The 25,680-nt window shown below is 39.6% G+C and overlaps 1 protein-coding gene across 1 annotated transcript in view; it reads right to left on the minus strand.

Annotated features, from left to right (window-relative positions):
• The window catches only part of GLDN (gliomedin), a 98,140-nt gene that overhangs the window by 17,101 nt on the left and 55,359 nt on the right, over positions 1–25,680 (minus strand). The window contains exons 5-8 of the mRNA XM_043990086.1: positions 14,380–14,535; positions 10,939–11,076; positions 2,758–2,841; positions 2,538–2,663 (exon numbers count right to left, since the gene is read on the minus strand). Of these exons, the coding sequence (XP_043846021.1) occupies positions 2,538–2,663; positions 2,758–2,841; positions 10,939–11,076; positions 14,380–14,535 (504 nt within the window). The remainder of the gene's footprint in view (positions 1–2,537; positions 2,664–2,757; positions 2,842–10,938; positions 11,077–14,379; positions 14,536–25,680) is intronic.

A 25,680-nucleotide genomic window follows, 5' to 3' on the forward strand; every position in this document is an offset into this window, starting at 1 on the left:
TTTAAATTTGAGAGTGTTCTCCCTAGGGATATTGAACAAGTAGAAGGGAGCATGCACTCCTGGTTTGGGAGGATGTATTTGTACTTCTTATATCTCCTTAGTAAATGCATTTTTGTAAATGTTGATTGATATTACGTGGTTATCAGAGATGAGCAATGGGTTAAATGATATTGGAATGCCAATCACTGGCAATGATATCGGGGTGAAGACACAACATGGGGACTTGAGTTGATGATATTAGAAGAACCCCACTGCCTCTCAGGTGTACCCCCAGAACCCTGAGGAGGAGATGTAATCAGCCTTGTCCTAGGGACCTGACCTGCTAGCACAGATGTGGCTTGGAAACGTAAATCCAGAGTCTAACTCCATATATATTATCTCCCCCAATAGGATGTAGCTCCTTGAAGGTAAGGATTGTTTCTTAATTTATATACCTAGTGGTGGCACAATCAATCAATAAATGTTCATGAAGTACCTCTGCTGTGCGGGGCACTATGTTAAGTGCTAGGTATATGAAAAGAGGCAAAAGACAGTCACAATCTAATAGCACAGTGTGGCAAGGCACATTATAGGTGCTTAATAAATGCTTAGTGATCAATCAATTTATTGATTGATTAAGATAGAGCTGTCATCTCATCAGAGTAAAGTCTCTCTTCATTAATTGCATATTGCTACTGTTCTATGCTTTCTCCAGCTGTGGGATTCTTATTCAAGACCTTCCATAATGCCTCCAGGGAGAAAAACAATAAAAACTCATTTCTCTATAGTGGTTTAAGGTTTATAAAATGCTTTCCTCACGGCAGCCCCTTGAGATAGGCATTGCAAGTAAAAAATTGACCTTCCTTGGGTTAGCCCTACCAAATCTGAAGCTATAAGATAAAGTGGCAGTCATCAAAACTATTTGGTAATGCATAAGAAATAGATGGTGGATCAGTGGAATAGGTTAGGCACAGGAGACATAATAGTAAATGGCTATAGTAATCTACTGTTTGATATCCCAGCTTCTGGGATAAGAACTTGGTATTTAACAAAAAACTGCTGGTAAACCTGGAAGATAGTATGGCAGAAACTAGGCACAGAACAACACCTTACACAGTAGACCAAAATAAGGTCAAAATGGGTACATGATTTAGACATAAAGGGTGATACCATAGGTAAATTAGGAGAGGAAAGAATAGTTTACCTCTCAGATCTATGGAGAGGAGAATATTTTATGACCAAATAAGAGATAGAGAATATTATGAAATGCAAAATGGGTGATTTTGATTACATTAAATTTAAAAGTTTTTGTACAAACAAAAGCAATGTAGCCAAAATTAGAAGGGAAGCAAAAAACTGGGAAACAATTTTTATGCCCAGTGTTTCTGATAAAGGCCTCATTTCTAAAATATATAGGGAATTAAATCAAATTTATAAGAATGAAAGTCATTCCCCCATTGAGAAATGATCAAAGAATATCAATAGGCAGTTTTCAGATGAAGAAATCAAAACCATATGAAAAATGCTCAATCACTATTGATTAGAGAAATCATATCTATCAGATTGGCTAATATGACAAAAAAGGAAAATAATAAATGTTGGAGAAGCTGTGGAAAAATTGGAACACTAATGCATTGTTGATGGAGTTGTTAACTGATCCAACCATTCTGGAAAGCAATTTGGAACTATGCCCAAAGGACTATGGGACTGTGCATACCCCTTGACCCAGTAATACCATGACTAGGTCTGTATCCCAAAGAGATTATAGAAAAGGGAAAAGGACCCACATGTACAAAAATATTTATAGCAGCTCTCTTTGTGGTGGTAAAGAATTGGAAACTGAGGGGATGCCCATCAATTGGGAAGTGGCTGAACAAATTGTGGCATATGAATGTAATGGAATACTATTGTGCTATAAGAAATTATGATTAGGCAGATTTCAGAAAAACCTGGAAAAACTTAAGTGGACTGATGTTAAGTGAAGTGAGCAGAACCAGGAGAACATTGTACACAGTAACAGCAACATTGTGCAATGATCAGTAATACAGTGATCCAAGACAATTTCAAATTCCTTTGCAATGTGTTCTCCACATCCAGAAAAAAGAACTGTGGATTCTGAATGCAGATTGAACCATACTGTTTCTACTTTTGTTGTTGTTTTTTCTTTTTTGAGGTTTTCCCCATTTGTTCTAATTCTTCTTTCACAACATGACTAATGCAGAAATAGTTTTAATGTGATTGTACATGTATAACCTATATCAGATTGATTTTTGTCTTGGGGAGGGGGGAGGGAAAGAAGGAAAGGAGAAAATTTGGAACTAAAAATCTTATGAAAACAAATGTAAACTATCTTTATATGTAACTGGAAAATAATAAAATACTTTTATAATAAAAAAACCACTGACTTTTTATACTCACTTGTGATTTTAAAAACCAATTCCCTCTTTTTATTAAATAACTATTAAATAAAACTCAGTAAGGGTTTTAAAAAGAGATAGAAAGTGGTTTAACAGTATGGTTGGAAAACAGATGTTTATCCATCTGGCAGGCATCAATACCTGAGAAATGTTCAGTCACCCAAATTCGTTCATCACTCTTATTCACTGATTCTTTCATCCAAGTTCCAAATGTGTCCTTAACTTTTATCACCTCGGTTGGACTTCCAATAGATGTAATGATGCATTCTGTCAAAAGAGAAAAACGGGAGCATCATCATCGTCTGTGACCTTGAGGCATCATCTGTCTGAATTTCAGAACAGGAAACACAGAATCTGTTACCAGCTTGTGGAAAATGGCGTTCACTGGCTTTCTCATCTGGTTTTCCTGCCAGTGTGTCATCATTTGGTACTGCGCATGTGTCGCCTAAAGAGTTTAAAAAAAAAACCAAACCAACAACCATCACAAATAGCTAATGCAATAGGTGTTCTTTATAATATTGTCTTTGAGGAATCAGACTAGCACCCTCCCCCCCCCCGCCCTTATACGCTAACCATAGTATATTGGGACTTTGGGGAGGTGGAGCTATTAGGCTGTGTTATAGGGACATAATTTGATTGGTGGGATATAAATTTGGGTAATAAGCCAACAAGATTCAGTTCTATGGTCTTTAAGATATTGACCTCCAGGAAATAACTTAATGAAGGGAAAAGACCCAGATTGCAGTCAGAAGACCCCACTTCTAAGCTTGGCTCTGCCCCTCACTCCCACTGGGACTTTGGATAAATTATTTCACTTCTCTGGGTTTTGGTTTCCTCTTCTGTAAAAGGAAGAGGTTGTATTAGATGATGGCCAATGTCCTTTGAACTTTAAAATCCTATAATACTAAGTTTTACTGGAGCTCGAGCTAAACAAGGGAAAAAGGTCTTGGTTTCTGATCATAAAAGGACGTCACCTCCGTCATGAAGCCTTCTTTAGCTTCCTCCTTACAACCAAGGGAAAGTAGCCTCTCCTTCAATTTAAGGTATTTATTTACTGAACTTGGTCCAAAAATTTCCCATAGCATTCTTTCTCCTACTTCTCTCACTCTTCCTATCTTTGCTATGGTCTTATCCTTATTCCCATTCCTATCAGATTGTAGACGTCTTGAGGGCTAGGCTGGAGTTGCATTTATTTTTGTCTCCCTAGTACTTAGCAGAATGACTCGTCCACAATAGGTGTTTTATAAATGATTGCTGAATGGAAAGAAGGCATTATTCTTCCAGGCCCCAGATCAGTTAGGCCTGCTCAGCATCCTGCCAACTGGGGCCATCCAATGAACCAGTCAGGTTTTAATTGTGTAACACTGCTTGGTGTGACTCTGATCACGAAGATTTAAAATAAATAGAAAGAGATAAACAGATAAAGAGACAGAGACAGAGATAGAGATAGAGATAGAGAAAATAGTGGGTAAGTAGGTAGGTAGATGACGATAAGGAGGAGGAGAAGACAGAGAGAGAGAGAGAGATAGACAGACAGATGGACAGCTAGCCAGCCTGCCTTTGGGACGGAATAAAAAGGTCCTAATGCTATTTTGGACCAATGCTACATAAAAAGGATAAACCCAACCTTGAAACTTGAGCCTCTTCCTCCCCCTATTTCTTCCTCTTCTTCCTTGCCCCTCCCATTTCCAGTTCTTACACTACAAACAAGTTCCCCCGAGAAAGAGATGAGTTTGCTTAAAGTGCGCAGATCCATCTCTGAAGCTGGGTTTCCATGTTTTTCATTTCCTAAGGAGAAAGAGGTTCTGTTTCCAATATTTTCATGATATTTCCCTATTGTAGGTCCTGTTTTCTTAATCAAATGTTCATTTGGAATAACTGAGGCAGGAGCACACAAGGGAGTAAGTTAGACCCATGTGCAATGTTCTTCATAGTGTATGGAATCCTTTGTTTAGCATTTAAAGTTCATCACAGAGATTTGGTACCTCTGAGCCATGTGCTTTATGCCAAATCTCCCCATGAAAAGTCTAAGGATTTCTTTCATGGTTTCCCTCCCCCCACCTTTCCCTTCCCTTGGCCCTAAATAAACTATCACCTTATTCTAACTAAGTTTTGTGTGTAAGAGGGTGTAATTCTTTAAAGAGGAATTCCCAAGAACTCCAACTCCCACCAACCCGTACTTATTTTCCCACCATATCATCTGGTGCCCGAACGTTGTAGGGACGTGGGATTTTCCTCTTTCCTCTTAGCACACAAAACTGGGGGGTGGGAACCTCCCTTCTGGGTTTCCTTTCTCCCTCTCCCGCCTGACTCAACCTCCCGTTTGAGTCACAGAGAGGTAGAGAGAGGGTCAGCTTTCGCACGCGACAGTGGAGGGCAGCCTGAGTCTCCCTCCCTCGCTGAAAGCTCAAACAGACATCTGGACCACGCTTGGCACAGAACCTGGAGCAGAGAGCAGCCTGGGACTCCTAGATGTCCGAACCACGCTCAGACTCTCAGACTACACGTTTCTGGGGACCTTGCAGTAGCCAAAGAGAGAGAAAAGATGGCTCATGCCTGCTCCATAGACCAAGCTTCTATAATAGCAGCAGCCATCACCACATCTGCTACCAGCAGAACTCCGGCTGGCCGAGATTCTGGCAGCTGCAGTAAACCGGGACACAGAAGTGGAGGACGCCGCAGGAAGGCTCAAGGATTCATGACACTGTGCCTACATGTTGCCTCTGGACTCTCTGGGCCCCTCACAACTCTGAGCATTCCAGGCCTTCTCCACTTCTCTCCCCTCCCCTCCCTTGCGCCGTGATTCTTCGACTCCCGGTCAGCATGAAGCAGTTTCAGAAGAATCTTCGTCCCCTTTCCTTATATATAGAGAAGTGGGGAATGTCATGGGGTGCAGAGCACCCCAGAAGTTCTCTGGGGCACACCAAGGAATCTTCTCCTTGAGAAACTAAACCAGAGGACAGATAACGCCTAGAGAGATAAGCTGAACCAAATCAGACTGAGCTAGTTTTGGAATCCTACCCTTCATTCTGGTCTCCCTTACCCTGGGCAGATAAATTTGGGTGTGGCTGTGGCCTTTGTGTTCTGAAGAGGGATCCATAGCCACCCCTCACCCAATTCCTCTAGTCACTACCAGTGGGGGATGGTCCTCCACTCCTCACCCAATTCCCCCAGCTACCACCAGTGGGGGATGGTCCTCTCTCACTAAAGGAACTTTTCATGGGCAGATGGTCCACCCCCATCAGTCCTCTATAAAAGTACCTTCCAGTCTCCTGTTCGGGGAGATTTGGTACCTCTGAGCCATGTGCTTTATGCCAAATCTCCCCATGAAAAGTCTAAGGATTTCTTTCATGGTTTCCCTCCCCCCACCTTTCCCTTCCCTTGGCCCTAAATAAACTATCACCTTATTCTAACTAAGTTTTGTGTGTAAGAGGGTGTAATTCTTTAAAGAGGAATTCCCAAGAACTCCAACTCCCACCAACCCGTACTTATTTTCCCACCATATCATCTGGTGCCCGAACGTTGTAGGGACGTGGGATTTTCCTCTTTCCTCTTAGCACACAAAACTGGGGGGTGGGAACCTCCCTTCTGGGTTTCCTTTCTCCCTCTCCCGCCTGACTCAACCTCCCGTTTGAGTCACAGAGAGGTAGAGAGAGGGTCAGCTTTCGCACGCGACAGTGGAGGGCAGCCTGAGTCTCCCTCCCTCGCTGAAAGCTCAAACAGACATCTGGACCACGCTTGGCACAGAACCTGGAGCAGAGAGCAGCCTGGGACTCCTAGATGTCCGAACCACGCTCAGACTCTCAGACTACACGTTTCTGGGGACCTTGCAGTAGCCAAAGAGAGAGAAAAGATGGCTCATGCCTGCTCCATAGACCAAGCTTCTATAATAGCAGCAGCCATCACCACATCTGCTACCAGCAGAACTCCGGCTGGCCGAGATTCTGGCAGCTGCAGTAAACCGGGACACAGAAGTGGAGGACGCCGCAGGAAGGCTCAAGGATTCATGACACTGTGCCTACATGTTGCCTCTGGACTCTCTGGGCCCCTCACAACTCTGAGCATTCCAGGCCTTCTCCACTTCTCTCCCCTCCCCTCCCTTGCGCCGTGATTCTTCGACTCCCGGTCAGCATGAAGCAGTTTCAGAAGAATCTTCGTCCCCTTTCCTTATATATAGAGAAGTGGGGAATGTCATGGGGTGCAGAGCACCCCAGAAGTTCTCTGGGGCACACCAAGGAATCTTCTCCTTGAGAAACTAAACCAGAGGACAGATAACGCCTAGAGAGATAAGCTGAACCAAATCAGACTGAGCTAGTTTTGGAATCCTACCCTTCATTCTGGTCTCCCTTACCCTGGGCAGATAAATTTGGGTGTGGCTGTGGCCTTTGTGTTCTGAAGAGGGATCCATAGCCACCCCTCACCCAATTCCTCTAGTCACTACCAGTGGGGGATGGTCCTCCACTCCTCACCCAATTCCCCCAGCTACCACCAGTGGGGGATGGTCCTCTCTCACTAAAGGAACTTTTCATGGGCAGATGGTCCACCCCCATCAGTCCTCTATAAAAGTACCTTCCAGTCTCCTGTTCGGGGAGATTTGGTACCTCTGAGCCATGTGCTTTATGCCAAATCTCCCCATGAAAAGTCTAAGGATTTCTTTCATGGTTTCCCTCCCCCCACCCTTCCCTTCCCTTGGCCCTAAATAAACTATCACCTTATTCTAACTAAAAAAAAATAAATAAAGTTCATCACAGCTTGACCCCTTCCTTCCTTTTCAATTTTTCTTAATTTTTACTTGTTTCTCCACACCCTATGACATAGACATACTGGCCTTTCTCAGGAATCCCAGAGAATTTTCAATGTACACATACCTTGGCCTTCTTACTGATCCTCACACATTGATACCTCTTACTCCTTGCCTTTGTACTGCCTGTGCCCCATGCCTGGGATACATCAGATTTTACTCTCTTGCTCAAACACCTCGAATGGCTCCCTATCACTCCTAGCATTTCTAGAGTCATTTAACCCACTACACAATCTGATGACCTACCTTTACAGCTTTATTTCACTTGACCCCACCCTCTCCAATTCACACACTCAACATTAAACCAGTTTTTTCCTCATTGTTTACACAACTCACCAGAAAACATGATGAAAGGTGCATGAGAGTCATTAAAGCTTTCTTGGTACCTGAGTTATGGTGGAAAGAGGGGTGCTGTCTCCCCAAATAATAACATCCCTGACTATCCACTATGTGATGAATGGATAGGTCTGGGACACAGATAGGGTGGGGAGCCGATGAGGAACCAACTCCTCAGGCTGAGGGGCCAATAGGCTGAAGAACACTAGCCACAGGAAGTGGTCTCAGTCTGGAGGCTTCATTAATTAATACTTCTGTCCACTGTGGAGTACTTTCCATTATTTTGAGAAGCACTATATCAAAACCACTGGAAAGTAAGAAGGCAAAATAGTGTAGTGGACAGAGCTTGGACCCTTGAATCACAGCACCTGGATTCAAGTCTTGTCTCTGCTACTTCCTGTGTAACCCCAGGCAAGTGACTTAACCTTTCTAGCCCTCAATTTCCTCATTTGTAAAGTGAGAGGTTTGGACTTCAAGATCTCTAAGACTCCTTTTACCAAAGAAAAATATAAGTCTAAGATGCCAAATGGTAGTTCATAGCAAAATTATATCATTTGCTTCTGTATAAAAAGTGGGGGTTGGATTCAATGGTATTTAAGGTCCCTTCCAGGGACAACATTTTTTTTTTTTTTTTTTGTGAAATACTTCTCTCCTTGAAGACAGTTGTTTGGGGATTCTGTTGTGACTACCCCGTGGGTTATCATGCTCTAATCAGCCTTCATCTTAAGCCTTCTATCCCTGCCACTTGTTCTGCCCTCAGTGGTTTTAATCTTGGCCTTGAGCACAAGGTAAGTGAGTGCACTGGATCCTGGTGATCCTTTTCAGTAACCATCTCCATTTCAATCTCCATTCTGAAGATGGAGGGAATAAGAATAATGAGAGAATGACAGAGACAGAGAAAGAGGGAGGGGGAGAGAAAGACAGAAGACAGAGAGACAGAAAAACAGAGACAGAATGACAGAAAGAGAATGAGGGAGGGAGGGGGACAGACAAAGAAAAAGAGACAGAAACAGAGAGACAGAGAGACCCACAGAGAGAAAGACAGAGACAAAGAGACAGAAAGAGAGAGACAGAGACAGAGAAAAACAGAGAGACACAGGCACAGAGACACACAGAGACAGAATGACAGAGAAAGAGAGGTACACAGACACACACACAGAGGCAACCAGACTCACAGAGACACAGAGAAAGACAGAGACACAGAATGACAGAGACAGAAAGAGGGAGGAAGGGGGAAAGAAAAAAAGACAGAGAGAGAGAGATAGAGACAGGGAAAGACAGAGAGAGAGATAGAGACAGGGAAAGACAGAGAGAGAGAGATAGAGACAGGGAAAGACAGAAAGAGGCAGAGAGAGAAAGATAGCGACAGAGAGAAAGAGACAGGGAGACAGACAGAAAGACACAGAGAGAGACACATAACCACAGACAGAAATAGAATAAGAGACAGAGGAAGAATGATGCACAGATGAGAGAGAGAGAGAGAGAGAGAGAGAGAGAGAGAGAGAGAGAGAGAGAGAGAGAGATTGAGGTTCAAATGAAAGGGATTTAGCAAGGAGAATGGAATACATTTATCTCAAAGATGAAGGGGAGATAATAGCATCTCACTGAAAGTAGTCCCCCCCACCAATAATACTTGGGCTGACACAACTGATCCTGTCTCTTTGTAGATATGCTAAGTGGCATAAAGAGCTTCTTCAGGAACCAACTGTCACTGGCTAGCAATGCATTTGGCAAATTAAAACTCTATGAATGCTTTGGCAAAGTCCCTCTTATTCACCCAGAGTTGATTGCTATAGTTCATTTTCTAAAAGAAGCCTTGACAAAGGGGGACAATGTTAATGGAGAGGATGGTGCTGAATATCAGAAAAGGTGTAGTTATGCAGCGAGAAAAAAGAATTTCCCCAACTGGTGATGGGTTTTATAATCCAGCTTCACTGAGGGGAGGGCTTCTTTCAAAGCACGCATTCACCAACAGCTGAGTGTTGCCTTAATGTGTCTTCCAGAAAGAAGAGGGAGGTGTGGCTATGTGAGTACCAGAATTGCACACTGGGTCAAATGGGAGATAACTCCATAGGTAGATTCTGAAATCGGCTGCAATATGGAGTCAAAGGAAGAGACCAGACATTCCATGGGTCTATCTGGGATCCAACGATAGGATTTGATGTTTCTAGGACCATTTTTTCCAGGATATTGACCTAAGAGGTCCTTTTTCAGGCATTCCTGAGAATTTTCAATGCACACATGCTAATAGGCTCTTTCATCTACCCATTTTTATCTAAGATGATCCCTAGCAAGTGGGAATTTGAGTTAGGGCTTGGTTTTTTTTTTTTTTTTGGCAGAGCAATGAGGGTTAAATGACTTGCCCAGGGTCACACAGCTAGTAAGTGTCAAGTGTCTGAGGCTGGATTTGAACTCAGGTCCTCTTGAATCCAGGGCGGGTGCTCTATCCACTGTACCACCTAGCTGCCCCAGGGCTTGTATTTCTACATCATCTCATGTCATAGAAAATCTCTTTTATCTTCCCTAAGGTTTTGTTTGCTTTTTTAAGAAATCAAAGTAGCCTCTTTCTTCCTAATCAATTAAAAAATCTTTCTTTTCACATTGGGCAACAAACCTGTCCCCTTGATCTGAGTGCATTTGAGTATATCCTTGATATTAACGGGCATCTATCTCTAAATATGGACTTATATCTCTAGCACTGATATCCTTGTTAACAATAGTATAGGCAGAAGAGAGATAACAGATTGAACCAGTCCTATTGTCAAGTCCATTCCTTCCTTTGAAAGCACAAAGGTACTAGAGGATATATAAATAGGGAGATTTGGGTAGGTTTGGGGTGGGGGGAGTTGTATTTGGGCAAAGAGAAGACAGGAATCTGAAGGATCTGGTATGGTTGCCAGGCAAGGAGGAAGATGGCTTAGGTACAAATTTGAATTGAATTGTTTGTCCCTGGCTGTTCATACTTCAGTCTCTGATAAACATCTTTGTTTATGGGGAAGAAACTGCCTTTGGACAAGAATCTTTTCAGTTTGACTTTTTCTGAATTTACCTACAAAGCTTGAGGATAAACTAAACTAATATCTACTGGGTATTCAATAGGATTCTGAGGGGTGTTGTGGGGGGAGTCTATTAAAAAGGATATCTGTTAGCCCTCCACCTACTGCTATTGTTTATTAAGGAACTGTGTGGTCCTGTGGAAAGATAACTGACTTTAGGGTAAGAAGACCTGGGTTTGTGTGTTGGGCCTCTCATTAGCTCTCTGGGCAAGTCTGGGGAAGTCACTTAACTCTTGTCTGCCTCAGTTTTTCTGATCTGCAAAATGGGTTAATAATGCATATGCAATTAAAATATACTGAAGTCCCAAGAAACAGAGAAAGGCAAGATGGGGCCAGGGGCTACAGTGACCTGTGCATTGGCCGTTAAACATGTTTGGCTGGCGCTGGGCTTTGGCCTTTCTACTTCCAGGTGGGCCAGGAGGACCTTGAGGGCCAGGGGGTCCAGGAGGTCCAGGGAGGCCTGGGGGACCTTGGTCACCTTTGGCACCTAGAGAGAAACAGAGAAAGAGAGTGAGAGACATTATTGTCATGGACAGAGCTTTCATTCCGCACAGTAGAAGGATGTTGGGAAGGAATCTGAGATCTCTGACTGCTCCCACTTTAGAAGTGAGGAAACTGAGCCCCAGAAAATGCAAATGACTTTCCATGGGGCTACACAAAGTGTCTGAGGTGGGGTCAGAACCCAGGTCTTCCTGATTGCAAGTCCCATCCTCCATTCTGTCTTTTGAGGGAGACTCACCCAGCTGCTACCTTTAAAAACTCTGGGTCACATCCTTGTCATGATGAGACACCGAAGTAGGACTTAAATAAAGGATCAATCTATTTAATCCCAAATAAATATTGCCTTTAAAGATTAAACTAGTAGCTACTGGCCAGGCATTGGACCTCCAATAGCTTTTATTTTTGGTATGGGAGTGCATTCTAAAGGATGCCTGTTAGTCATCTAATTATTGAAATATATTTTTTAAGGTGCAATAGTGTACAGTGGAAAAGAGCACTGGCCTTGAGGGCAGAAGAACTAGATTTGTATCTTGACCTTTTTGCTGACTAACCGGGCAAGCCTGGGCAAGTCACTTGATACTTCCGTGCCTCAGTTTTCTCCTCTGTAAAATGCATATAATAATGGCATCGACCTCCCAGGGTTGTTGTGAAGATAATATTTGTAAAGTGCTTAGCACAGTGTCTAGCACATAGTAGGTGCTATATAAATGCTTCTTTCCTTTCTCCCTTTCCTCCTTACCTTCCTTTTTCTTCCTTCCTTCCTTCCTCTCATTTCTTCCATCCTTCCTTCCACCCTCCCTCCCTCTCCTTCTTTCCTTCCTGACCTTATTCTTTATTTCCTTCCTTCCTTTCTCCCTCCTTTCCTTCCTCCTTTCTTCCTTTCCTTTCTTCCTCCTTCCCTCCCATCATTCCTTTCTTTTTTAAAAAAATGTAATAAACATTTTTATTTATAGTTTGGGGTTCCAATTTTTATTCTTCCTTCCCTCACTCCCCTTCCCCCTCCTTGAGGTGGCAAGCAATCAGATATGGTTTATACATGTACCATCATTCCTTTCTTCCTTTCTTCCCTCATTCCTTCCTTCCCGCCCAAGGTGACATGGCTATCAAAAGGCAAAGTCAGAACTCATAGGGTCAGATATGGAGCTAAAAGAGACCATAGAAGCCAACTGGTCCAATACCCGCCCCCCCCCCCGCCTTTTTGTACATATAAGTAAACTGAAGCCCCCAGAGGTTAAGTGATCTTCCTAAGGTCACCCAAGTAGTAAGTTGTAGGACTGGGATTTGAATACAGGTCCTCTAACTTCAAACCCATTACTCTACCACTGGACCACACTGCCTCTCCAAAATTCCATATTTATGTATTGCTTCATCCTTTTTCCAAGGAATACTTTATCCTCCCAAACCTTACATTTTTTTGTATTTTAGATAGAAATCTTTCTAAAATATGTAACATACTTTCCTGCCTCCCCAAACAGGGAATATTGCACATAATGTACTTTCTGTGATGACTCAGGGCTGCCATTATTAGCATCAAGTATTGTGCCGTGCTATAATTCAAGTTACTTGAGACATTATAGGGCTCTACCCTCCTACACAAGATGGCCTAGGTGGCTATGCCTTTTTTTTATAGAGCTGTTTCTTTTTTCCCTATCAACTGTCATTTTTTTCCTCTCCCTCTTTCTGGGTCTAGTATCTAGTATCTCTTCTCATCTGTGCTTCTGAACTAAGCAGGAAATTCGGATTCCCAGTTTTCTCATCTGTAAAATATCTAAATGACTTTTTCTTTTGTTCTGTTGTTTCAGTTGTGTCCAACTCTCCATGACCCCATTTGGGGTTTTCTTGGCAGAGATATTGGAATGATTTGCCATTTCCTTCTCCAGGTCATTTTACAGATGAGGCAAACAGGGTGAAGTGACTTGCCCAGGGTCACACAGCTAATAAGTGTCTGAGGTTGGATTTGAACTCAGGAAGATGAGTCTTCCTGACTCCAGGTCCAGTGCTCTATGAACTATGGCACCCCCTAGCTCCCTTCAAATCCCACCCTCCCAGCCTTTCCTGATCTCCCTTCTGATATTTCCTCCAATTTATCCTGTCTCTATCTTGTTTGTACATAGTTGTTTACATATTAAATTCCCCCCTTAGCTTGTGAGCTCCTTGAGAGCAAGGACTGCATCTAACCTTTCTTTGTATGCCCAGCACTTAGCTTAGTAGGCCCTTAATAAATAAATGTTTGTTGACTTAACTTGTTGATTAAATCATTTGATCCCATATTTAGAGCAACTTTCCCTGCTCACACTACATTTGTGGTTATTGTGGTTTTGTAAAGGAAAAAAAAAATCAGACTGGGGTTCAGGAGACCTGGATTCAAATCCTGCCTCTATGCCTCACTAGTTGTGTGACCTTGGACAATTCACTGCATTTCTCCAGGTCTCAGTCTTTTCATCTGTAAAGTGGCAATAATTCACTTCTACAACTTCACAGGTTGGTTAGGAGGATATTTATGTGGGTCATAATTATAAAGCGCTAGCTATTGAAATATAGGAGATAGGGATTGGACCTGTGATTTTATTGATACAGGGAATTGAGGGATGAGGAATCTCCCTCTATCAATGCAGGCTGGAACCTTCTTCACCATTTATAGTTTAAAGTTTCCTAGACCACTGAGAGGTTAGGTGAATTGTCCAGGGTCATACGACCAGTATTTATCAGGCCGTATATTCTATACCAAGGCCAGCCTTCTATACCACAGTTTTCTCACCAAACTCTTATGCCAACAAAACATTCTGAAGTGAATGGGCAGTGAATAAGTCAAAGTTCTAGCACAGAGACTAAGCAAAAAAAAATTGTTGTTCATTCTTTGTTTCAAAGAAGACAATAACATCATGGGGTGATGTCTTGACTTGTTCATGAATTGGATTTAAGTGAGGCAGAGTTGCACAAAGTCATCAGCCTCACTCTCTCTTCCAGAGTCATCAAAGTCCAGTGGCAAGACAGAAGTTAGGATGACTGGCGATGGCCTGGCATGCAGTGAATGGTCTTGACATCCACTTGGCAAAAAATAAAACAAAATAAAAACTCGTGCCTTCTTTTCTCTAAAAAAACCCACTGTCTACTGTACCTACAGGTCATATGGCCAACAAGTGCTGGTCATTAATAGTTGCCTGGTGATTATTATAGTAAGCTTGCAGACCTTATCTTCTCTGTGCTGTGTGGAGGCCAGGTCTTTATCTACCTCTCATCCAAATAGAAATGATAATAATTGCAAGAGTCAAAGTGCTTGTATCCTTACCTGTAGGAAGCACATCATTGGATGGGTCTCCTTTGTCTCCTTTCTCTCCTCTTTCACCTTTCTCTCCTGGAGGACCATCATTTCCAGGCAATCCCAATTCACCAGGGTCTCCTTTTTCTCCTTTCTCCCCTTGATGTCCCATGGCCCCAGGGATTCCTAAGAATAAATTATATATTAGCCATATAGTGCAAAAATTCCTGCTCACCCTAAAGAAAACCCAAATTTTTGTTTGGGGAAGCCTGTTCCATCACATTATCATGATATATAGCATTTCCAAATATTAAAGATATAATCATATATCAAAGCTGGCAAAGTTTTTCCATGAAAGAATTTTATTTCTTCTAATTGGCTTCTAATTGGCTCAGTTTTCCCAGAATGTTTTGATTGAACCTACATGACAGAAGTGGACAAAAAAACAATCAGAATCCATTTTAACAGAGACCACACTGTCACATGTAGGTAATAAATGACATTGACTTTGCAACCAAGATGGATCTCCTTTTAGGAAACTTTTAATGGTTTTTACCAAAATGTAATTGCCTACCAAAAAAGAAGCTTAAGTATCTCCTGAGGAGGTCTTAGAAAATAGGATAGGTTAGAACAAAAAATAGGTTGGAAAAGTCAAATAGATGTGACATTTAGGCAATCTGGGAGGAAAGAGGAAAGGATAAGAAATGATCTCATAGTGGGTCAGGTTTTTGGCAAGAATTAGGAAAGAATTACAAGAATGAAAAGGAAGACTTAGGCAAAGGTAACAGTAATTACACTACAGTTTGCAAAATACTTATAGCTATAAACAAGGTAAGTAGCTAAATGGTGTAGTTGATAGCATGTAAGGCCTGCAGTCAGGAAGTTTGTTGTTCAGTGTTGTTGGGTTGTTTTTTTTCAGTTCTGCCCAGCTCTTCATTACTCCATTTAGGATTTTCTTGGGAAAGATGCAGAAGTGGTTTGCCATTTCCTTCTCCAGTTTATTTTACAGATGAAGAAACTGAGGCAAACATGGTTAAGTGACTTACTCAGGGTCACACCGCTAGTAAGTGTCTGAGGCTGGATTTGAACTCAGGAAAATGAATCTTCCTCACTTCAGGCCTGGTGCTCCATCCACTGTGCCACCTACCTGAACCCAAGGACAAGGAAGCACACAACATTTGGAGGAAATGTTGAAGCATCATCAATGGCAAGCACCAACCAGAGAACAGCTAGTAGTGAAAAAGAAATTCCACTTCCAGGCCTATCCCCCAAGGAGGTCATGGACAAAAAGAAAAGTTCCAGATAGTAAAAATATTTATATAACACTTTTTATGTTATAAAAGAACAGAACCCATTTATTGGAGATCGGTTAAACAAATTATGGTAGATGAATGTAATGGGCAACTAGGTGGAACAGCCAATAGAATACTGGGCCTAGAGTAAAAAAAAACATCAAACACTTGAGTTTAAATTTGGCCTCAGACAACTACCAGAATTGTAATCTTTTCCTCATCTGTAAAATGGGGATGATGATAGCACCGACCTCCCAGGATTGTTGTGAGGATCAAATGAGATAATAATTGTAAAGTGCTTAGCATAGTTCCTGTCACATAGTAGACACTATAAAATTCTCACCTGTTATTGTTAATGGAATATTACTGTTCTGTAAGAAATGACAAACATCATAAATACAAAGAAGCATTGGAAATTTTATATGAACTGATGCAAGGTGAAGTAGGCAGTCAGGAAAAAAATCTACATGACTACAACAATGTTCATAGAAAGAGCAACAACCCCTGAACATTTGAAATTTAATGTTGAAAAAATATTGACCAAGATTGGCTTTAAATAAAAGATATGAGTGATACCTCTGCCCATTTCTTTGCAGAAATGCTAGTTCATTGAACATTGCGCATAATGTTATAGTGTTTTGTGTGGTCATTGGTTTTGCTGATTTTTCTCTTCCTCTTTTTTTACAAAAAGTTATTTGTTATAAGGTGTGGCTCTCTGGGAGGGAGGAATAAAAAGGAAAGTGTAGGCCATGTAAAAATAAAATACATCCATAAAAATCTATTTTTAAAAAAGAAAAAATGTAGAAAGGAGCTTTCTTGAGCCCTATGAAAAGCGGTCCACAAAATCATGGAGACTAGCTTATTTTACATATTAATTTTTCTCATTCTTGGTTCTAAGATAATCAAAAGATATGTTCTGATATTTTCTTATTATTAAAACTCTAACATCTCTCATTAATTCATCATCTTTAAGTCTCCACCCCAGTTTGCTAAATACTATTTATTTAAATGAAAGAATCCTTATTCTCCTAAGTTTTTGCTCCTCTCTCTCTTCACATATATATGTCTGTATATAGGTACATATATTTATGCATATTTAGATATCTGTGTATATATTAGAACCCCTAATCTCTAAGGTTTAAATAATATGGTCAGGTTCCTGACTATACTATTTATTAATAAAGTAACCAGTAATAAAACAAAATCACATATGATTAACAATGAACATGTCAGCTGTGAGAAACCATCATTACAAGAAATGACTTCAAAATTCTGGAAACACAGTTCTACCACTTCTCTTAGGATACCAGTTAAAGTCGCTTTTTACAAGTTTTCTATAAGCTTCTTTGCCAAATAAGCGTTAACTTCAGTTATTTCAAGAAGTAAGTTTTTAATTCCCCCCCCCTGCCTTTCTTTGTGCTTTAGGAAGATTAATTTGACAGCTGAGTGGAAGATGAACTAGTGTGAGGAAGACTTGAAATAGGAGACCAATCAGCAGTCTTATTGCAATGGTTTAGGTCTAAGGTGATAAGGGCCCTCACCAGGGTGGTGGCAGTGCCAGAGAAGAAAAGGGGATATATAAAAGAGCTATTGTAAAGGTAAAATTGATAGGACTTGACAACAAATTGGATATATGGAGTGAAAGAGAGTGAGGAGTTGAGGAGTTGAGGAGTTGAATCACAAGTTGTGATTCTGGGCGACTAAGTGTAGGGTGGTGCCCTTGACAGTAATAGGGAAGTTTGAAAGGAGGAGGCTGTTTGGGGGAAAGATAATGAGTCCAGTTTTGGATATGATGAGTTTAAGATGTCTATTTGATACCTAGTTTGAGTTGTCTACCAGGCAAATAGAGATATGACTCTGGAAGTTAGGAGAATAGAGCATAGAGAGGATAATTAAAACCATGTGGGCTCATGAGATTACCAAGCGACATAGTAAAAAGAAGGAAGGGAAGAGGGCCCAGTACAGAGCCCCAAGAAGGAATTCAGTTGACATATATCTAGGAAAGGAGACTGAGGAGGAATGATTAGATAAGTAGGTAGGACCAAGAAAATATAAACAAGGCTAAGTAAGGTCCAGACATTCCAGAAGTGCTTAATTCAGGAAGTAAGGCTAGAAGAATGAGTAAATTAAGACCCTTACCATAAAAGAGCCATTAAGATGACAGTGATACCCAAGACACAACACCCCCAAAAGAGAATGAATTCAAAACATCTACAAAGCCTCAAAGAAAAATACAGGTTTGACAGAAGTTCAACTAGAATTCGTGAAAGAAATGAAGCAAAAACTTTTAAGAAAGTTTAAAAAATGATTTTGTAAGTGAAATGAGAATGTTAGAGGAAAGGACTGGGGAAAAATGAGAGTGATGGAAAAAAAGACTTGGAAAGAGAATTAACAGTTTAGCACAAGGGGTATGAAACCTTAACTAAACAACAAAATTGGAATGGACCATATAGGAGTTAATGATTCCACAAGACAAGAAGCAATATTAAAACAAATTCAAAAGACCAAAAAACAGAAGAAAATGTAAGATACCTAATATAAAAAATAATTCAGCTAGAAAACAAATGCAGGAGAGATAATTTAAGCATCATTAGCTTACTTGAAAGCCATGACCAGAAAAGAATCTGGACATCAAACTTTTAAATCATGGCTTCAATATTGACTGGTTGGGTAACCTTGGCAAGTTACTTAATTTTTCTGATCCTTAATTTCCTCATCTGTAAAATTAGGGGGCTTGACTTAATGATCTCTAAGGCTACTTCTAGTTCTAATTTTGATTAATTAGCCTATGAATACTTCCAATGCCAGGAAGACCATTATTTTGGGGAAATCTGGCAAATTGCATTCAAATAATTTATATTGCATTGAAATACAACTAATCCCTAAACCATAGTTATTTTGGTACTTCAAAGGATTGTAATTTCTTAGGTAGCATAAACATAACCCCTATATAACTTAGTAGGTGGTTGGTATAGTGGGAAAAATCCATCACCTTTCATCCAACATGTTATTACTCTATGAGATCTCAGGTAGGCTAGTCTTTGGACAAGCCTAGAGTCCATTCAACTTAAAACTCTTACAACTGGTAGGGGTTACTATTTATTGTCCCTGGTCATACAAAAATAATGTCTAGTATTTATATAGAGTTTCAAGGTTTACAAAGCTTGTCATCTTATTGATTCTGACAACAACCCTGTGAGGTATTATTATTTTCATTTTTACAGATACAGGATTTTTACAGATAAGGAAAATGAGGCTGAGAGAGGTTAAATGACTTGCCTAGGGCCACACAGCTAGTAAGTACCTGAGGTAGACTTTGAATTTAGGTCTTCCTGACTCTATGCTTAATTTCTATCCACTGTTCCACTTAGCTGCCCCATATACACTATAGTTGGACAATCAATAATAGACTCATGAGATGTTAGAGCTGGGAGGACCTTAGAGATCACCTAGTTCAACCTACCCAGTGGCTCACTTGTTTGGCAAAGAATTTTATGTCCATATGTGTAAGGAAGAAGGGTAGCTCTGTATGCTACAGCATTCTTTTGTCTTCATTTTAAATATAAATTTAGGCACATTATCTACTGGGGACAAAAAATAAGAACTGTTGCCATAGAATCCAAGCACACTGACCCAAGAATGTCACTGATACAATCTGAAGATTTTAAAAGACTTAGATATGACAGAGCTTGGGAAAATCATTTGGTGGTTACTTCATTATATTATTTTCAAGATATTTGCTGGTTTCACAAAGACATCAGTGCCTGATTTCTGATTACATTCTTTCATTCTTTCGTCTTTCCCTTTTTAAAACGTTCAAATATGTAACTGCAAAGCTTTCATGCTTGAATTCAGCATTAAATTCAATTAAAAGTTGAAAATTTTCTTAATCCAAAAAATATTTCAATAGCCAAGAAGCTAGGTTATCTAGGATTAAAGACTATTTTTATTTATGTTTTTCAGTATATATCATTACAGGTTGAAAGATTTGTATGAACTGATAAAGAATGAAGATGAAAAAAAAACCCTGAGAAGATTAACACAAAACAACAATAACTCTGAGTATACTGAAAAGCATCTCCTTTTTTTCTTTCCTTTTCTTTTTTGTTTTGTTTTGTTGGGGCAATGAGGGTTAAGTGACTTGCCCAGGGTAACACAACTAGTAAGTGTCCAGTGTCTGAGGCTGGATTTGAACTCAGGTCCTTCTGGATCCAGGGCTGGTGCTCTATCCACTGTGCCACCTGGCTGCCCTCAAAAGCATCTCCTTTTGATAGAGAGGTGGGAGATTGTGGGTGTGGAATGTTGAATACACTGTCAGACATGGGCACAGCCACAGCTAGTTTTACTGAATCATTTTTCTTTGTTACAAGTGGTCAAAGATGAATGGGTTGGAGGTATACTCCAAATGACTATCATATTAAAATAAAAACATCCATACAGCTTTTAAAAATGTGTGTGTGTCATGTCAGAGACTGTCTTTTTAAAGGATTTATAACAGGGAAAGGATTTTGCCCCCATATAATTATTTCTGTGGCCTCTTAACCTTTTTCTGAAATAATTTAAGGTGGAAGAAGGGAATAATTTTTTATTATTATATGATTATAATATATAGCATAATTACATATTCTATAATAATTAAATAAGAAGCATAATTTTATATTGATTTAAGACTTGTAAAGTTCTCTACATATACCATCTCATTTGATTCTCATAACCTTGTAAGGTAAGTTAATATTATCTTTATTTCATGGATGAGGAAATTTCTGTTTAGAGAGTGGTAACAGAAAACACAATCCCCAAAGCCTGGGTCTATTTCTATTTTTGTTCTGAATTCAATTATTAGATGATGGAATGCAGGAAAAATATTTCCTTAAGCAAGTCTTACCAAAACATTCCCTCTTATTTCTTGGGAAAATTTTATTTGTCACAGAGCTAGAAGAATGGAGTGTTAGAAGTACAACAAAGTGCAGTCTTCATTTCCCAGTAAAATTTCCTATTGTGGCTCAATCATTTTGCCTCCACGCTACTTAGAGAAAGTGAGGTCTGCAAGTTTGATACAATGGTCACTAATGAATGTCAGCATTGTTTGGCCTTATGACATGTAGCTACTGTACTGAACATGTTTTTCAGGGAAAAGAAAGCCACGAGTTTTGTTTGCCTGGTGCAAGTGCTAGAACTTTGGTTTTTCTTTCTTGTCTGCCCACTCCATGCAGTTCTATTAGCATGAGCGTTTGGGGAAAAAGGCAGCGTGACCTTGTGGAGAGAGTGCAGATTTTAGAGGTAGGAAGACCTTGGTTCCAGTCCTGCTTCTGATGCCTACTGCTTGTGTGATCCTGACCGGTTCAACTAATATCTCAGTGCCTTGCACATGAGTTGTCCATGATCTGCATTCATGGAAGATGTTTCTACCTGGGTTGTTTTTTAAAAATTGAATTGGGAGAATCCTAGAATTCTCTGGGCTTAGGGACAATTCCCTTTTCTTATTCTAGAAATGGGGAAATTTTTTTTCCAAATATTATTTGAGGTGAAGCTCCCCTTTCCTTTAAGGTGATAGCTGCCAGGTTTTGTGTGATCCTGATTATAGATCTTTGGTACTTGTCCTCTTTATTTTTGGTTGCTTTCCCTTATTCACTGCCTGAATTATGAATTCTGCCTCCAAGTTGAGTTTTTTGCTCCCAGTGTCTCCTCCTTTTAGTCCATTCTTTCCTTTGTTCTTATCATGTGAAGACAAAATATAGATCAAGAAGCTTCTTGATTAAGACTGAACCTTGTTCAGTCATTTCTCAGGTGTATCTGACTCCTCATGACTCCATTTGGGGTTTTCTTGGTAAAGATACTGGAGTAGGTTTGTCATTTCCTTCTCCAGATCATTTTACAGGTGAGAAAACTGAGGCAAACAAGCTTAAGTTACTTGCCCAGGGTCACACAGCTAGCAAATATCTGAGGCCAGATTTGAAGTCAGGAAGATGATTCTTCCTGATTCCAGAACTGCCACTCTATCCATTGAGCCAACTAGCTGCCCCAAGACTGAACCTAGCATTGAAATATGGATGAATAAACAGTCAACCAAATGATTAAATGAGATAATGAAAACTTGAAAACAAAAATAAATATCAGTTACTATTCTTGTCCAAAACACCTCTGTAGGTCAACCTCAAATAAGCAGGCATTAGAGGAGGGAATGATGTTCTAAGATTCTAAAGGGAATAAAGTTATCTAGGGAATGTTAAATAATTAATTTCATAATGTCAAGCTAGGAGAAGTTGGCCATTGAGGCTAACTTCCTTATCTCACAAATAAGGAAACTGGCCATCAGAGGTTTGTTATTTAATTGTCCAAGCTGAAGCCAGGCTAAATAACCTCTGAAGTCTTTTTTTCACTTGGAGAATATGTGATTCCATAACCTTGGGCAAATGACTTACTTCACTTCTGGGCTTCAGTTTCTTTATTTGTGAAATCAGAGGGTTGAACTATATGCTCTCTAAGGGGCATTTAGCTCTAAATCTATAATCATATAAATAAAGAACCTACAAAGGCTTCCTGTTGTCTATTGCATCCATTAAGTATGTCTGGCTTTCAAGAATCTCTGTAATCTGTTCTTCCTCTACCTATCTACCTAATTAAAAATTTTCTGAAAGCATTCTTGAACTTTCACAACCTTCAGGACTTTTTACCCTTCCAGCTTTGCTTGGCCAGAGAGATAGAATTCTGACTTCAACAGTTTTATTTCCTCTAGGCAATCCATTTAATTATATTAGTACCAAGAGATGTGACTTTAACCTTCCCCCTACCCCAACTTTGGCATATCCCTTCCCCTTGTGTTAGCTATAAAAACAAACAAACAAAAAAAGTTTTGGGAAGCAACCAAGTTAAGAATGGGACATTGCTCCTAATATCTATGACTTCAACTTTCTACTTCATTTCCCCTTCTTGGTTACAATAAGGTTTGATGATTTACATTAGGTCAATTTAACCTCTTGCCCTTTATAAATTACTGTATTAAGATCATGTCTCAAATCATAGGACTGTTCAATCATTCTAGTTGCCTAATTTACACAGGCAAGATGACTGAGGACATATCAGGTGATGAGTTATCATGGAAATGTTACTAGATTTGGAGTCAGAGAACTTGGGTTCAAATTCCAGCTTAATCCCTTAACAGAGAGAGATGGTACAGTGGATACAGCAGTGGACCTGGAGTTATGAAGATCTGATTTCAAATTCAGCCTCAGACATTTACTAGCTGTGTGACCTTGTGAAAGTCATTTAACCTCTGTTTCCTCAACTGTAAAATGGGGATACTAATAACACCTACCTCCCAGGGTTGTGGGAATCAAATGAGATATTTGTAAAGAACCTGGCACACAATAGGTGCTATATAAATGCTATTACTATTACTTTGTGGTCTTGGCCTCAGTTTTCTCATCTATCAAATGAGGGGATTGAACTAGATAACCTCTAAGACTCCTATTTTTAAATCCATGATCATATGAAGTACAGGAACCAAGTTATAGAGAAGAGGAAATTAGAAACAATGAAGAAATATGAACACTGACGGTCCCCTCCATTTCCTAGAGAACTCTTTTTTTTTTTTGGGCGGGGGCAATTGGGGTTAAGTGACTTGGCCAGGGTCACACAGCTAGTAAGTGTTAAGTGTCTGAGGTTGGATTTGAACTCAGGTCCTCCTGACTGCAGGGCCGGTGCTCTATCCACTGCACCACCTAGCTGTCCATTCCAGAGAACTCTTAATGGAGGACTCTAGAAGGGCATCACCCCTAACTAGGTTCCCATTCCTGGAGACAACCCTGATATGGATTGAAACAGCTTTGGGATTAGAGGTGCCCATCACTTCAGAAGCTGATTCCAGAAATTAACACCTACAAAAAGAGGAGATCTATAATGATGAAGATGCACCTACTGTTCAGAATTAGATTGTGAAACTGAGCTGCCAGTCCTAAGGATATTCCAGGACCTACATATAGGTCATGGTGGTGATGTGGAGAAGATAGCTACTGAGGTTAATGGGGGGACAGAGCTGGTAAAGCAGTAGACACAAGGCAGTGGGCAAAGTTAGACTGTGCAGATGGTAAAAAGAGAGGAGGGGCAAGGTTCCGGGCCATGATGTCAGCAACACTTCAGACTCAAGCCATACTCTGGGAAAAGGGCTGCTCTGACTTGGAGAATCAGTTGGGAACTATGGGCTTTTGTTTTTGTAGTCTCTGGACTATGCAGTTGACCACACCCTCCAGGCAGAACTGTGTTTATTAAAGGGATACCTCCTGGTTCATAGGATCATGTATTTAGAGCTGGAAAGAACATTGCTTGGATAGTTTTGACAATTATTCCCTTATAGTATACTTTAAGATCTAGTATGGTTTAACTTCCTTCCTTTACATTTTTCATTATTTTCTTTGATATTCTTGACTTTTTGTTTTTCCAAATGAATTGTTACTATTCTTTATAATTCAGTAAAATAAATTTTTAGTAATTTAATTGAGATGGCATCGAATATATAAATTAGTTTAGGTAGAAATTGTCATTTTTGTTATATTGGCCCTGCCTACCCATGAACAATGAATATTTCTCCAAGTATTTAAATCTGATTTTATTTATATAATTTTTTAAAAATAATTTTGTTTATATAGTTCCCAGGTTGTGGTCCAATCCCCTCATCTGTAGATAAGGAAATTGAAGTCCAACAATGTGAAGTGATTTGTCCAAGGTTACACAGGTAGTAAGTGTCCAATTTGGACCCAGTTCTGTGGATTCCAAGTGAATGCTCTTTACATTGTACTATACTGATTCTAAATTATGATAAGCTTAAATCCTTTGAGATTGAGAAATGAACTTAACTTCCTAGAAAAATATGGTATGTCAGAGAGGAAGACCACATAAAGTTTGGTAATGTGACTTTTTCATCTTGTTTTGGTTAGTTTGATTCTCTGAAATTCTTTTTCTAGTAGGACAAAGACAAGGACAAGGACAAGGACAAAGACTCAGACTAACATTTCAAAAGCTTTTAAAAATCTCCCTCCCTGAAGCTAGTAATTAACATAACTTTGGTCATTTTAATTAAAGAATTATTTTTTAACTGAAATAGTTTTGATGTTGGGATGTATGATTATAATGTTTTTTCCACTAATTAGCTAGGTAATCCTGTCCGGGCCTCCATTTCCTCATGTGGAAAATGAGGGGATTTGGATTAGATCAGAGATGTCAAACATTCAGCTGTATGCCCCTGTACCACATAAAAAATGTAATTAATAAATGTATAACAAGTAAATATAAATATATAAGTAATAATAAAATAATATTAATTGTTTTAATAATAAAATATTTTAAATAAATTTAACAAATAATAATAGTAATAGAGTGATATTATCTATAATTAATTAAATTGATTTTAATAAAATTATTAATAAATATTAAATAGCATAATAAATAAATAATAAACAAAATACAATAAAACATAGATAACATTACATGTTAAAACTAAGTTAATATGTAGCCCATAGAGATCCTTATGTATAGTTTAGTGGTCCTTGTTTCTATTTGAATTTAATACCACTGGACCAGATGATCTCTACAATTCCTTCTAGCTCCAACATGCTGATTCTTTAAAGTTCTGTCATTTTTCTATCTAGCTCCAACATTTCCTTTTCTTTTTTTCCCTACAGTGCCTTTCTCTTTCCCAAGATGGAAAGTTTCCACAGACAAGAATTCCTAATGACATAGTTTCTTGAGTGCTCTCTATACCTTTCATATCACCAGGAAACCAAATGATTAATGTAAATCTAGAATTCTAGAAAGAGTATTCACCCCAGATATACAGGGACCCACGGATGCATCACATTATTTCATTTTTTGCTAGATTTACTAACAAATTTTTGGTCTAGTGTTCCCAAGGGCAAGGATATATCTTATACTTCTTTTGTTCTCCTCTCAGTTTAGCACAGGGCTAGGCATAGACACTGATCAAATATTGATTGATTGAATGCTGTGCAATGACTTCAGAAGAAAATCTGATTTAAATTTCTAG

Source organism: Dromiciops gliroides, chromosome 2 (genome assembly GCF_019393635.1).
Source record: "Dromiciops gliroides isolate mDroGli1 chromosome 2, mDroGli1.pri, whole genome shotgun sequence".
Taxonomy (NCBI): Eukaryota; Metazoa; Chordata; class Mammalia; order Microbiotheria; family Microbiotheriidae; genus Dromiciops; species Dromiciops gliroides.